At 37.7% G+C, this 16,298-nt stretch overlaps 1 protein-coding gene across 5 annotated transcripts in view; it reads right to left on the bottom strand.

Annotated features, from left to right (window-relative positions):
- Positions 1 to 16,298, bottom strand: part of SGCG (sarcoglycan gamma) — a 163,456-nt gene that overhangs the window by 30,962 nt on the left and 116,196 nt on the right. For all 5 annotated transcript variants that reach the window (XM_052812988.1, XM_052812990.1, XM_052812989.1 and 2 more), the window contains one exon: positions 5,865 to 5,984. In XM_052812988.1, the coding sequence (XP_052668948.1) occupies positions 5,865 to 5,984 (120 nt within the window). The remainder of the gene's footprint in view (positions 1 to 5,864; positions 5,985 to 16,298) is intronic.

Genomic DNA, 16,298 nt, shown 5'->3' with positions numbered 1-16,298 from the left:
TGAAGAAGGCCTCATCTGCTTATTCCCAATCAGGTGGTCTGCAGTATACAACCACCACAACGTTGCCCATGTTGACCTGCACCTCTAATCCTGACCCATAAGCTCTCAGCTGGCTCCTCATCCATCCCAAGGCTGAGCACCATGCATTCCTGCTGCTCTTGCACATAAAGGGCAACTCCCCCCTCACCTTTCCAGCCTGTCCTTCTTGAAGAGCCTCTATTCCAGTGAAGTATTTTGAGTGGCACATCTGTAAAGCACCTTAATTCTTTGCATGTTATAGTGTGTCGTTACTGTAGATACAGTCCTCACATTGAAAGCACTGAAACGGCCAGTGCCTACCGGAGCAGCTCCACGGAACCTAATGGTATGACACTGGTTTACTGCTATTAAAAATCTAGTCATATGTTTCCATTTTTATAAATTTTCCTGCCATGTCCCTGTGTAAAAACCCCATTTTTTATTTAGTCCACTTGCTATAAACCATATAGTTTCAATTATTAGAAAGATTAGGGAAGGAAATAATAACTTTCATTAATATTTTGCAAAAGTAACATTAATGGCTCCTTACAGACTCATGAAATGGCATATCTAGCCATCAGAGTAATAATCAGAGTAATGAAAGGTAAGTGGATGCTTGTAGTTTAACTACATGAACACAGTTTATTATCTGCTACTGCTGACAAAATAATAAATAATGACTTCAGAAGATGTGGCTCTAAAACTCAACTGGTGAGTTTTGTCTCCGCATTAGACATCACCAGCGTGGGCAGACTCTGAAGAGCTCTACTGTGTGCTCTGCCTGATTTTCATATAATTCCTCTGTCATCTTTAGAAATCCATACAATCACTACAGCACCTTTTACACAGAAGTTCATATTTGGTGATATAAAAATGAATAGTGTTTGTTTGCATTTGAGATGTAGCTTGATAAGGTTATAAAAGAAATTATATGACCTACTTGACTGTCTGTGAAAGGGATGTGAGCTGATAAATCAGATGCCTCTTCTAGTCCAACTTTTACATTTTTATCAAGGTTTGGACTTGCTGCATTAAAGATGACCAGATATGCACAGAGAGATGTCAGAAAGAGGAACCTGGCAAAATTCATTAGAGGAGGGGGGAGAACATTTATACAAAGAGAGATTTGTGAGGCCTGAGTGCAGTCATGGTTGCTGAAGCCTTGTTCGAAATAAAGCAGATCCTTGTTTTAGGGATCTGCTCCTGTCTCTTGGTCCAGGATGGCAGGTCTCTTGGTCCAAGCACCACTGTGGCTCAAAAACAAGGCAGAGAGTGCAGAGAGACCAAACTCCCCAGAGAAGCCCAGTTGTATTGCTAGTTCTCAGCCCGTGCAAACCAAGAGCATTGGAGTCAGCACTAAACCCCAGCGATTACATAATTTTAATTTAAAAAAATCTTTCTGAATGCCTTTATAAAACAGCATTGTCATTGGAGCACTCCCTCCTCGCTGGAGGAGACCGAAGCCCACGCTTAGTAGTGAACCCTGGGGATCTCACCCTCTCCTTCTCTTTTTGAAGGTGAACCATGAAAGAGGATGAAATGAGACAGCATGTAGCCAGGGGCAGAGCTTCACTTTGCTGGCAGACATCAAAAGTGCTTGTTCCCAGCTGTCCCCTCACGCTGGGCACCTAACATTTTGTATGGCATTAGAGAGCACTGTCCTGGGAGGTGGGACTGCAGGACTGAAGTCTCCTGGGCCAAGGAGGGAATTCAGCCCAGGTCTCCCACTTCCTAAAACGGACACCCTGCTCTGAAAGTGAAGTCAGTGTCGGTCTCTTTTCCCAAGTAACAAGTGATAGGACAAGAGGAAACGGCCTCAAGTTGCGCCAGGGGAGGTTTAGATTGGATATTAGGAAATATTTCTTCACCAAATGGGTTGTCAAACGTTGGAACAGGCTGCCCAGGGAAGTGGTTGAGTCACCATCCCTGGAGGTATTGAAAAGACGTGTAGATGTGGTGCTTAGGGACATGGTTTAGTGGTGGACTTGGCAGTGTTAGGTTTATGGTTGGACTTGATGATCTTAAAGGTCTTTTCCAACCTAAATGATTCTATGATTCTATAAAGACAGGTAAGTGGCAACAGAGATAGTATCACTTGCATGGAAATAGGGGCTAATGGAAGAAAGCCAACAGGAAACGTCAGAGTTAACGCTCTAGCGAGAGGGGGGTTGGTGGTGTAAGAGGGAATAAAAAGGCTCATTTGCATATTCTAGAGCTGTCACCTCAAAGCAAGAGTAAAAGCTTGCCTTCCTGGGAGAAAAATTTCTTCATCAAACAGCATTAAGTTTGAACAGTATGACACTAAAAGAAAATACCCTCAGGGCAATTTTTTTTTAAATGGCCCTAAACTGATTTCTTGTCTTCATTACGTACTTTATCTTTTAAACAGTAAAGAAATAACATTAATTATGATATGAATATTACTATATTTACTATTTTATACACCATTGTTTATGAATATAATGTAATTTAATCCTAGAATACACAAGATCAAGATATTTATTTTCTTACTGAGAGGACTGAAGTCAGCAAGGTTCATTAACACGCCCCCCAACCCTATCAAGCAAGGACTATCTGCCTCTTCAAAGTCTAACAGAATGTTTATTCATACCCTCATATTGTCTCCTACTTAACTTACTTTCTGAGCAGAAGCGTTTAAATTAAACACACATCTTCACATTGCACTTCAGCATTAGCTACTCAAACTGAAAACCTTTCCACAGAACAGAGCACTAGAAAATCACCAACAATACTCAGCAAATACTTCAAGAGATTATGAAAGACAAGCAAGCAGAAGGACAAGTAGTAAACTGGAGAAAGGTTGATACAATGTGCTTGTACATAAAGATACCAATCCCCTCTGCCCTACCAGCTTTTTTTCAAGAAGAGTGGAGGGTAAAGCAACTGCATTCTATTAGTTTCTTACCTGCTCATCACCAAAATATTATCCGATATAACAGTTATGATGTACAAATTATAATTTGTACTTGTTAAAAAGTTTTTCTGTGCAGTGGTTGAGACCATTTTGTATCTGCTGAATGCTAATTATTTTTCTATTGTATATAATTTTATTTACTTGAGCCTATTTTCTCCCTTCTATGGACAGCCTTCTAGTTGGCAAGTTTGCAGGGCAGGCAAGGGAGTGAAAAACAGGACTCCTATGGCAATGGACTCTAGCCATTTGTGCAGGAGGATTCTGTTTGCAGCCAGTGCTGTGACTTCACTCCTGTCATGACAATATTGTTAGTTATAAAGCAATTGGCACTTTGCCAGCCAATGCACCGTTACAAGGTGGGTTTCACTGCCACCAACGACAACCCTACCAGAACAAAATGCTGATGTTTGATACCTCCACAGCAGTATAATAAGTGTCTGCAAAAGATGCAGGTTATTACTGAAATAGTATTAAAGAGGATGTAACTGGAGTACATGCTCTTTCAGGTAGCATTAATTGTCATGCAGGGTTAAGCTGAGCTTCAGTTTCATACACTTAAATTTAAGTGTCTGTGACGTGGGTGTCACAGATGAGCTAGAGGCAGAATTTAGTTGCCTGATCTACTATGCCTAGTACCTACTGTCATCTAAAATACCCTTGTACATCCTGCTTGGCCTCCAGCTGCCACGATCAAAGGAAGTGTCTCCTGTAGATAAAGCGATACCATGTGGTGTCTCACATACCCTAAGGTGCTTCAAACACTGCTGGATGCTTATGTTTTAACATCTGAACTCAGCCACTACATTCAAGGAAGATGAGCGAGCCATCGAGCTCATCCTAAAGTAGACAACTGCATTTGGTCGGCAGAAGATCTCCCCACATGCCAGGTCTAGGTGTCTCCTTCACGCTCGGGGCTGCACTGACTGTGTTGACTGGAGGTTCAATTCGGTTGTCTCAACATGGGCCTCTAGACCTGTCTGTGATGCTGTGGCGTATCCGAGACACTTCGCTGATCATGGCCTTCCCCAGGCTTTTGCTCTTCTTAGGACAACAGAGAGTCTGCTGCTATTTTATTCTACCACATAGGCCAGAAAATGTCTGACTGAAATAGTATGAGGTTAAACACACCAAATTGTTGCAAAATGACAATTCCTGAGGTGTTGGGTTGGATTAGCTTATTCTTAGACTTTTCCTGAAATACCATAAATCACAGACATTTGCTCTCTGCTGTAGTATATTTTAGTTGAAATCCGTCAGGTTTTCTTACAAATCGTTACTGAGCTTTTCATAATTCACATAAATAAGGAGAAGCAAAATCAAATAGTTCACTATATTGTACATAAAAAACTGCAAAACGTTCTTTGTGTATTTTAAGAGGTAGTCTGTTTCTAATGGTATGAACTTTTGAAAATTTATTTCACATTGATCTTGTTCTCTAAAATGTTTAAAAAATTATCTCAGTATGCAAAGTATTACTAATTTATCCTTCATGCTAATAGTATCATTTAAATCACAATTTTAACAAATTAATTTGAAGTAAAGTAGGCATGAATCTCCGCTCACTTATATTAATTTTACACTGAAACAACCTCACTGACTTTAATGGATTTGCTTTTGAATTGTACTACAGTGTAAAAAAGAAACAGGCAATGTGTCTTTCTACAATATCTGCTAAAGTAAACAATTATCCTTGCAGTGTAAAGATTAATATTGGACGAGTCAGAATACATGTTTTAGCATAACAATTTCAACTCATATATGAATGATTTTTACTTACTTTGAGCAGAGATAGACCTTTTCCAAATCAGTTAACAATTATGCAGTTTTTCATATCTTTGTTAAACATGCTTTTCTATTAAAGTTTAGCATCCCTTGGGCAAACAATAATTATTTGATATGGTTTCCTGGTTAAACAAAGTTGTAATTTCAATTAGGTTAAAAAGCAAAAACTTAAGATAAGACCCTCAGGCATAAACAAAATTTATTAGCACATTTATTATAACTTAACTTTGGCTTTGAAACACTAATTGTATAGTTACTACCACATTTGTAGTCTTGCACAGTGAAATAATATGAATATATTCATTAAAATTAAGACCTCAAGATTTCAGAGGACCAATAATTACCAAAAGTTAAACATGATAGTTGCAATCAGGTTAAAAATATTAAAAATGTAATTGAAAACAAGTTACAAGATAATTTCAGTATTTTCTTTGATGGACTCTTCGCTTAAAGAGAAATCACACCTTGATGTATCTCTTTTAATGCACCCTTACACCTGGAAAATGAAGGTTGACTTTATCAGGTCATATGAAAGGAAATAGCTTTTCACGTGATAACTTTTGACATCTTATTTTGTAAATGAGTACTTTGGTGATTTGCAGAAATAGCCTAAGACAAACTTGTCTTTTGACAGGTGACATTTGAAATATACTACAAATACCATCATGTGACATAAGTGCTACACACAGAGCAGAAATACAATGGCTTTCACTTTGAAAGATAAAACCATATAAAACCATCAGAGAGATTCTAAAAAGTTTTCACAAATAAAACTCAATACAACTCAAACTGGAATATCTAGACTTTTTTCAGCCTCAGTCAACAGTGTGCACTGGAAACATTAAGTAATTCAGAAAAAAAATGCACCATTACAGTTCCGATCACCAATGGCTTTAAAATAAAATACACACATACAGACATATATACATATTTATATATACATATTATTTTGCTGTTAAAAGTTCTTACTGATTATTTATTGGAAAAGGTCAGAATATCTTCAGATTTCTATTTCCTAATGAGGTAAAACCAGAACTTGTGTTCACACACAATGACGTATTTAAAAATGCCATTTTTATTGTGCTTTTTTTGTGGCTATGATTTGGGCATTTCTTAAACTGTTACAAACCTGTGACTCGAAGTTTATCTGTGCCAATTACAACCTCATTTTCATCCACTGTAAAAAGTGGCTTGCCGTCCTTTGAGTTGATCTGAAATTGCTGACCGTGGAATTCTACCATTTTAGGACCTGCAAAGCACAGTAGAATAATGGAATAATTACATCAGCTTTCTTCAACTTTCTATATAAATTGCTAATAATTTGAATTGTGGTCTTAATAATTTAGTAACTCATTTAAGTACATTAAGGATCATGAAGGACCAGATATTCTGAGGATAGTGACCCTGTAAGTACTGAAATTGGCTAAGTCTGTTTACATGATCTAATTTGTTGTTCAAAACGGTGCCTGGAGTCATGCTTTCAAGTTGGGTTTCCAGGGAATTCAGGAAATCCCTCACAAATTGATCAAGACAAACATTCATGTTCTTGGTGTTGAAACTGCTAAGATTCTTTGATCAGTGTGAGTCTATCATATTTTTTTTTTTTTAAACACAGCAACTAATTATCAAAGACTTTGCGGCATCATCCCTTTTGATTAGGGAGGCTCAAATGCTTTAAAATTACAAAAAACCCATGCAAGATAAGAGCAGGAGCCTCAGCTCTTCATAACAAATGCCAGTTTAGCTCCACATATCTAACAAATGTTACTGATTGTGTTCTTAGAAGAGTTAAAAAAAGCTATGAGAGTATTTGCAATTGGATCTGGCACTCCAAAAATTAAATTAATTGTGTGCAAGAGAGTCTTTACGTATTACCAGATCCTAAAATCAGTAAAACATCCTGTTCTACAGTATTGGCTTGGTAAGTGGATATAAATCAAACCCTTAATATTCCCCTTTCTAGCACTTGATCAATTAAAAATTCACATCACGTAAGTTTGAATGTCTATTTGATAGAGTCATCATTTAAATCTATGTTCAGAATTAAAATTACAGAGAATGGTAAAAGCAGTTAAGACTCCTTTTCAGCAATTTTTAATAAAGGTAATTCACAGACGATCCATGGGACCAAGAGGCACTGAGCTGCTTGCTTCCCAGTAAGAACCTGTCTTACCATGCCTACTCCTGTAAATGTTAAATATATTTCAGGAAGTAATTCTCAAAAGAAATAGGAATTTTTTTTTTTGTTAGATCTTATGTTAAAATGGCATTAGATGATGGATGATTGATACTGCTAAGAAATACATTCAGGTATTTCCTAAAATCTGCATGGTAGCTGATGCAAGAGATGCATACCATAAGGTTCTATACAAATTGCTTATTGCTTTACTCAGCAGATGCAAAGTATTGCTTTTAATTGCCCATCAAGCATGGAAAGGGTTATAGAAGCCGTAATGTCCTAAACTAGGGCAACAATTTTAAGGCATAAAACCTTATATTGATTCTACTTGAAAATGGTCAGGATAGAGGGCTGAACTCTGCAGTACATTATACTCTGTTGGATATGTGCACCAAGGCACAGCCTTACTGATCTCAGTTTGGCTTTTCTCTAAAGCTCCTTCGAAGCACGTGATTTCATTTCTGAGAAGTGTATTGCAAAGAGTGAGCTCAGAAAATATCTTCATTCAGTGAAAAGGTGTTAAACACTCATTTTTTTTTACAACTAAAGAAGCAGTTCTGGCTAAGTGAGGCAAGGATGGATCCCTATCAATACTTTCCTAGAAAATCTTGATTAAGGTGTTTTATTTTTTCTGCCCAGCAGCAGTAATGAAACTGCCCATTTATGTAGCATAGGTAGATCCTTGTTTATTCAAACAAATCAAAGGCCTAAGTAAACTGGCTGTTATCAACTTTACTGGTGCTGCAGGGGCCACTTCCTCATCCTTCCCATTCATCCAACACCGTGATTACAGTGTGCAGCACGAGTGTGGGAAGCACAAATCAAAGCCTCTGCTGTCTGACGTGATACAGGTTGGGTGGTTCAGGCACACTGAGGGTACCACGTTTTTGCTGGAAGGGATTTAGGAGTGATTCTTGATCTCTTTTGTTGAAGATGTTTTACACTGTATAGAAAATGAAGGTACTATTTGGAGCCTTTGTTTCCTCCACAGGAAGGGAACCCAAGCTTCCAGCTTCCAGCTTCAACATGCTGGCTGTAGGACTGCTGGAGAAAAGTTGTACTACCACCTTTTCTTCTCCTGATCTTGCTTGTTGTTGGACCTCATTCTAAAAAGCATGCAATTAAAGTATCTGCTGGGTTAGACCCAGTAAATGAGATGATAAAAATGGGAATGCTTACTCTGTAGGCTCTGACAAGGTTAAGTATTTTTATTTTCAGTGCTGTCAATATTTTAGTAGGTCTGGCATGCTGGAAGCAAATATTTTTATATAGCTACAGAATATTTATTGATTAAAAGAATTAATACCTGAGCGAAGATCCTGAAGACTTACATTTTACAAATATGTACTTTAAAGTAGGTGGCCCAAGACCTTCCACAGATTCAATTCTAAGCTGTGAGATTTTATAGTGTGGGTAATCTTTAAAATACTAATTAGAAAGTGCTAAGTGTATTTGAACTATTGTGCAAGCCTGCAAGCAATATGCAGCAATATCTCTAGGACTCAGAAATACATACTGTTAATTTATATATAATTGTTAATTATTTGCACACGATCACAGAAAAATACTTTAATGTGATGAAGATACTGTATGTTTAGAAGGAATGCTATCTACTGATTTCCTTGGTACAAAGGAAGTCATCTTTGAAAATAAATTGCCGTGCCTCAATAGTGGCAATTCTGCTCTTTCCTTCTCAGCACCTTGGCAGACACAGAAGTTTTCATTGATTATAAAGCATTGGAAGAAAAAATGGATTTGAAAGAACTGGAGGAGTGTGATTTGCACCAGGCCTAACTTGATCTCTTCTAGGACTACATTTATCTTCTCGATTTGCTAATTTGCTGAAGCTATTTTACAAGCAATCTTGTCAAAGAAAGATTTTTTCATGTTTCTCCTAGTAAGAACAGGAAAGACCTACCTAAAATAGCATGGATTGATTAATGTAATTTGTACATCTGCATATTGCCAGAAAATAGACAGTTTTTTATTAATTGGATTGTTATGGAATGTAGATTAATTCACAGAGAGATGTGACATGACAAAAGAAAAGAGTTATAAGATATATGAGCTGCCTTAACTGTTTGAATTTAGGATGAATATATACACACTAAATAGCATTTACATACCTTGGACCAAATTCTGTTTTCTCTCACCTAACCAAAGTAAACAGGCATAGATAACAAATGCATGTTGTGCAGACTGACTTTCTCATCTGTCCTATCTAATGCAAATTTCAGGCATGATGTCCATACAGAACTTCATACCGATACAACCGGAGATGCAATACATACCAGTTTAATTAAACCGGTCCATGTATGCACTGACCCCATTCCAACAGTGACTGGAACAGAGCTGGAATTCAGCCTTTCCACTCCCAGCTAACTGTTTTTAACATTAGACCACATAGGCACATTCCTGGGCTCTCCTCTTTTCTTCCACTCAATTAATATCTGATTATTCCAGGCAAGGCAGAACACATTTAACATGAGAAATTGAGGGAGTCCTACCCTAAAAAAATAATGAGATAGGGGAAAACCAGAGAAAAATCTCTTTAGGTAGTCGAGGAACAAGAGGCATAACAGGATTTGTAGGAAAGTGCTCATCCTGGCTGAGCAGTAAGTTTTAACAAGCTAATGAATACACCTATACCAATAAATTAGAGAAAGCCAAGGCAGAGGAGACACAAGCACTGCCAATTTCTCCTAATCTGGTAGCACGCTCCTTGCCACCATCTCGACCTGCGCCACACAGCCACCTCCCAGACAATGCCCCTGACCAGGGGCTGTTCCTCGCAGATGGGATGGATGAAGGTCTCCAGTTCTGGAGGGAAGTGTGTTTAGCTGAGAGTCGTGCCACGCCATGTGCCCCTGGGGCACACTGTGGGTCCTGGCCTGGTTTGGTTACTAATGTAGACGTAGTCTATCCCTACTTGCTGAACACTTTCCTACTTTAGATGTTTCTGGTCACGCTGAGTGACTCATTAAGGTGTTCAGTGATTTTTATTGCTTAAGAAAAGTTTGGTGCCTATTGCTGTTAACTTTTTTTCTGAGCAAGAGCTAGGAGAATTTAAACATTGCATTTAAGCATATAGAAGGCAGTTAGGCAGATCTAAGACGGGTGCGTTGTAAACTATGCACATTATATTTTAAAGCTAGACTTAAGTAAGAAAAAGCTGCAAGCACTGAAAGCACTCACTGCACATTATGTACCTCCCAAAGGAGTTTTAACTGGTGGCTCTTTAAAACCACAACTCATGGCCTTGCCCATGCTGGGCTTGCATCCAGGTTTCTCTCCTGTTTGATCCTGGTCCTTGCACACTTAAATATGTCTTTAACAAGAACTTTTAGGTCCATAGGTTTCTCAACACAAATGCCCCAGTAAAGTGGCACAAGGATTGTCCTATAGATAATCCTCATTATCAAAGAATGGTATGGATAATAACTGATGTATTTTAAATCTTTAGAGGGAATGCTAGGGTAAACCAAATTCAAGCATATGTTTTATTCATGCTACTAGAGATGAGACATCTCAGTGTATGTGGAACAAATTCCAAAAAGCAATAATAGGCTTTTAAAGAAATGGGAATAAATGTATGTAACCAAAAGTAGCCACTAATTTCTCTTAGTTGTATTTCACAATACACATGCACTAGCTATATTGCAATAACACTAATTGTATTGTGATCCCAGTAAGATTAATTTTCAGCTCATATACAGCAGCCAAATTCAATATCTGAAACTTTAATCTCCTAATTCCTAAATGCATTTTGTTTACAAACCTAGTATATTAACTATGTGTAAGTCAACTAATACTATGTAATCATACTTGTTGATAAAATCCTACAATTAAAAATGTAACATGGCTGAACGCAGGTTATAGAGAGCATTTGAACAGTTTTCCCATTGCTCCCAGAGGTGTCACAGGAATTCCCAGGTCAGCCGGTTATCCTTGCTAATCAGGCTGACCAATAATTGTCCATTGTTTCTTTACACTTACTCCTTTAACATGTGCAGTTCTGCTATAGTCCTCATATGTGATCATCACATCACATACCACTTGACACTGAGGATGCCACTTTAAACGATGAAAAATTATTCCAAAAACAATCGACCTATTGCCTGCAAAGGAGCACACTGCTAAACAGTCTTCCTTTTTGTTTCTTTTCACTCATGGCTCCACTTGGGGTTTTCCAGGGAAGGAAGGCCTTTTGTTTCGTGAGTCCATTTCAGTCAAAAAGCATTTAAATAAATTCCCTTCTACTGCTACCCAACCTTTGAGTTCCAGACCAATACAAATGTAGAAGGACAAGACAGCAAAGAATCTTCTATCAAAACCAGGACCTGCCATAAAATACATATCCACAAATGCTTAACCTCAATGAATTGGTAACATGTCAATTGGTAACACGTAGGCAGACTCTTCAAATCCAGTTAGTTCTGCCAAGTACTAAGCACTTTTAGTATGTCTTTAGATCTTTCAGAAGAAAAGGCTTTCCAACACTGAAGTTATTTATTTAATTTCAGATCTTTTCTTTTCTTACTTTGCTGTCCATCATTTCTGATAACCTATGGCTGTCACCTACTCTGTGTGCTTCACTCTTCTCCTACCACCTAGAATCATTGAACTGTTGAATACAAGCCAAAATCCTGAGTGCTTTGGGGTATTGCTATGCAATTTCATTTTTTAGTTAATTTTTATTAAATTAAAGCACCTTACTTAAAATAAGATCTCATTAAAAGTGTATTAAAAATGTAATACTCCTACAGATTCAGTTCTAGTTCCATGAGTAGTACAATACTAATAAATGTAAAGCCATTACTTTCAGAAGCATAAAATTAGTCAGATTTTCATATGGAATGGTATGGAAGTACTTGCTGGTCTTTTATTAGAACAAATGTATTATTACAGAGAATATGCAGCACATTGCATATGTACATTTTATGTCCATATCACACATCTCTCATCACCTTTAAAAACATCTCTAATACATTAATAGAACACTTGCTGCTCCTGTTTCCTCTTTTTCTCTCAGTTCTCCTTTTATGCAATGGATGCAACAATTATGCCCTCTCACGTCAAAGTAAGGATGCCTTACTGTCCGCACTTCTTACACTTTGTTGTTCTCTATGGTTGAACACAAGTCTAGGGATCTTTAAAAAATTGGTTCTGAACGATCAGACATGATCAGATGCAGACACTGATCACGCAGACTCTGGCAACCCAACCTAGTGTTGTGTTAGGTATTTAGGTGGTAGTACTTTCCCCTCTCAGAGTGATTTAGCTAACTAAAAGTCTTTATCCATCTTTTATAAAACACTCTATTTAAATATAAAAAAATAAACCCATGAAATATTTCACTGTAAAATGGATTATTGCATTTAGAAACCATGGCAGGAGTAGGAGATCATGTTTCTCACACAGTGACTTGACAAAAAGGCTATGGTGTCACCTTTTCTCTCAGGCCTAATGAATCCAGAATTTGTTGCATAATGCATAAATTCAGCAGGAAAAGGTGAAACACACAGTCCTCAGACAGGTAAGGTGAAAAGTACTAAAGGAGGTGAGGCATGATAATTTGAAACCCCGTATGCAGAGAAGACAGCTGATCTAAGTTTCTCATCCCTGAGTGAATACTTTAACCACTCTATCTTCTGTATAATGGATAATTTTTCTTCCTCCATTTTTTTTTTTTTTTTCCAAAAAGTAAGCCATGAGTGTATTTTCATAAGGTCAACTCCAGCACTGTGTTTCAGGAGTATTTTATGCATGCCTACTGGATCTGGGCAGACGACAATGTGAGAGGACCAGTTAAACAGATGGGGCATGACACTGTTGCCAACATAGCTGTCTAGTGCCATTATATGTACTTTGGTGTTCTCCGCCTAGCCTTCAGCTTATTTTAGATGGCCTACAGTATCTAAGACTTCTACATCGGACTAGAAAGTCTGACATGGGGTCTGTAAGCAACCTGAGCCCTTCCAGAGTGTCAGCTGAAGACTGGGCAAGACAGAACCACAGAAGAATGCAAGTCAGAGGTCACCTCTGGAGGTCACCTAGTCCTGCCTCCTACTCACAGCAGGGTCAGCTCGGTCAGAAGTTAGATGAAGGTGTTCAGAGTCTTGTCCAAGTGGAAATTTAATACCTCTGAGGAAGGGGATTCAATAGCCTCCCTGGGCAACCTGTTCCCATGGTTAACCATTCTAACGGTGCTATTTTTTCCCCCGCTTCTATCCAGTTGCATTTTGCCTCACTGCAACCTATGGCCGTTGCCTCTTGCCCTTTTGCTGTGCACCTCTGAGTAGAGTCTGGCTTCATCTTGTCTCTAGCCCTCCTAGTAGCAGGCAGAAGTTAGCAGCCCCCCTTTAAGCCTTCTTTTCTGCAGCTTAAACAAACACAACTTCTTCAGCCTCTTCTACTTCGTTGTGCTTCCACTCCCTGACCATCTTAACGGCTCCCTGTGTGAGCGTCCTCAGTTTGCTCACAGGTCTGTCACACTGGAGAGGGCTTAACGCAGTATTCCAGGTGCAGCCTCCCAGGAGCAGAACGATGCAGCCCAGTGTCCTATTAGACCTCATTGCCAGAAGGGTACGCTGCAGATACAGCTTCAAGTAGTCCACCAGGATTGGGGGGGGGGGGTGGGTGTGCGTCTTCTTCTGCAGACCTGCTGCAAAGGTAGGGATCTAGCTCCTTTTTTGGCCACTAACTGCCACGGGGAGTCTTGTTAGCTTTAAGATGAAAGTACTGCTACACTTGAAATGACTAGGATTTTAAACGTACGTAATTGTCCAAATCCTATAATAGATTATATAGTCACAATAAATTTCAGGTATTTTAAGCTGACCTTTACAAATTCATCTAGCATTAACCAATGCCGATAATTCAATGTTATTACTTTAAAGGAAGGAAGTGCAGGGACTGTCCTCACCTTTAGCAATTACTATTATCTTCAAATTATCATCCAATGACTTATGTTAATGATTACTATACCATATGAAACAAAATATGTTTGGGATTGCAAATTTACTGAAGACTGTGAAAGCCAAGAAGGTTATAAAATATTTAATAATTCCTCTTTTTTCACTTATTTTGAATTCCTTCCTCCCATTGAAATAAAGAGAGAATGGGGCTACTCAGATGAGTAATTGCTCTCTGATGAGAGACAGGTATCTACTATCTGGTTCTTTTTCCAAATAAAAAATGATTTCCCAAACATTAACCTTTTTTTCAGAGCTAAGCTCTGTAGACTTATATGCATATTGCTTTTCTCTTCTTCTAGACACAGTTAGAAGAGAAGTGACAGCATAGGATTCAAATCCTCTTGGCCAGGTTAAATTTCCCCTTAACTATGATGCTGGCATATTTAAGCAAGTTGGCAATGCACATAACTATCTGATTAACTTCTGGAGGATGTTTAAAGTCTGGCTTAATTCAGCATTGCTGACCCTGAACATTATCACCTATTTCTTCATAAAGATTATCATATCTGCAGACAGGGTGTGTAAATCTTGCTATAGTAAGCACGTTACTATACATGGTACATAGACATCAATGGTATTTTTTTTCAGAAGAGGATACTTTTAATTTTAGTCTAAATATTAAACTGTAGCTGTAAGGACTAACTTTTTTCATAAATAAGTTTTCATGGCGATTTGCTTAGCTAGCTTTAATTTAAATGTGTATCGATTACTGCTTACTTTTTTCTGCTATTTGTTTTAGTTCTTTTCAACATTATATCCATTTAAATACACAATGGTGTCACAAAAGACTAATAGCATATGCATTTAATGTAGAACAGAAACTCATCTGCCATGGATTAAAACAGGAAACCAGAAAAGAGGAATGGTTAAAAAGTTTGTAGGATGTTTTAGCAGCCACCTGTCACTCTCTAAATTTTGCCTGACCTGAGTCAACTAAATTTTACTTTTAAATAAAACTAGCAGGTAAGTCTTGATACGATCAGATTCATTGGCAGCTGAAATTTTTATACTCTGGAAGTAAAAATCGCTACTTTAATCCCCTTGGAACAAATATGGTAAGTTCTTGATCATAGGAAGACTTAATCACCTCAAAAATACTTCAGTGAAGTTTCCAATTTATCCTTCTATTAATTACTCCTATGTTGTATCTTTCCTTCTTATAACCCAGCTGGACGGCAATTAAAGTTGTGCAAATAATCATCCTCCTGCAGTACAAAGATCTTCAAGAAATATGTTCTGGCTTTTATCTTAGAGATAAGAAAGAACTTATTTGGACAAAAATGGAGTTTTTAATGAAAGCCTTCTGGGAAAAATAAAGAAGGAAAAGCTAAATGATTTTAGAATGTCATTAATTAAGTCAAGTTTATGAAACTGGCTTCAGGGTTTTCCCTGTAAAAACATCATCAAACTCTTCTTACATACACCATGCTTCATTAACACTGTTTTCTTCCTATTATGTCTCTGATGAAAAAATAAGATCACTTGAAAATGAAATATCAAATTGCTGATAAGAAAACCAGAAATGATTTGAAACATTGTAACAGCTGTTCAGATTAATGTGATGGACACAAAAATAGTCTCCAGGCAGAATTTTGACTGTCATTCTGTTTTCAGACTGCGTAAACCATTTTGACTTTTACCATATTCCCATGCTTTCTGAGTGGTGCTGATTTCATGTTTTGAAGTGCAGAACAGCTTCATAATACAGCTATCTAAATAAATTCCCTCTAGCTTTAAGAACTTTAAAATGAACCCCTGACCTGAAGCTACCGATGTTACTGTTCCTTGGTGTAAATGACTGAACCAGGAGGAGGACCAGCAGTCCACTGTACTGGAATCTGTTCTCACAGACCTTGCATGACTTTGGAAGCCTCTTTCCTTTGTGTTTTTTTTCTCCTGAAAAAGACATACTACGAGCGGAACTTAGGGTCTTCTGTAGGTTGAAGCCTCCTTAAATGATCCTTGAAAAATAGATCTTTTAAAAAACTGGCCCTACTTTACTGAAAAGATAGCTGGAAACATACTGCTCTTCATCCACTTTCTATAATATCTGGCAGTGGAACACCACTGCAAAATCTGACTGTATTGTGTTCATCTGCTCGTAGGCTGTATATGTAAATGTATGTTTACTTAGGTGAAGCATCATTTACTGTTTGATACCAATGTTGCTTTTAAGTATTTGATAATTAACTATATAGTCTGTATGTTTCTTTTATATATATTATATATTTGTTATCATTCATCATTGAAAAAGTTCGATAATTTTTTACACTAAGTTGCTTTATTATGGCTCGATAAAAATCAAAGGTGCTACATTTCTTTTTTATTCTAGGAATGAATAAGGCTTTGAATTGGAAGAAAAGGAATCTTGGAGATGATGGTTAGCAGCTTTCTTCAACGGCTTTCT

The sequence above is a fragment of the Harpia harpyja genome, chromosome 17 (genome assembly GCF_026419915.1).
Source record: "Harpia harpyja isolate bHarHar1 chromosome 17, bHarHar1 primary haplotype, whole genome shotgun sequence".
Classification (NCBI taxonomy): domain Eukaryota; kingdom Metazoa; phylum Chordata; class Aves; order Accipitriformes; family Accipitridae; genus Harpia; species Harpia harpyja.
This window is presented reverse-complemented; position numbering and strand designations above follow the sequence as displayed.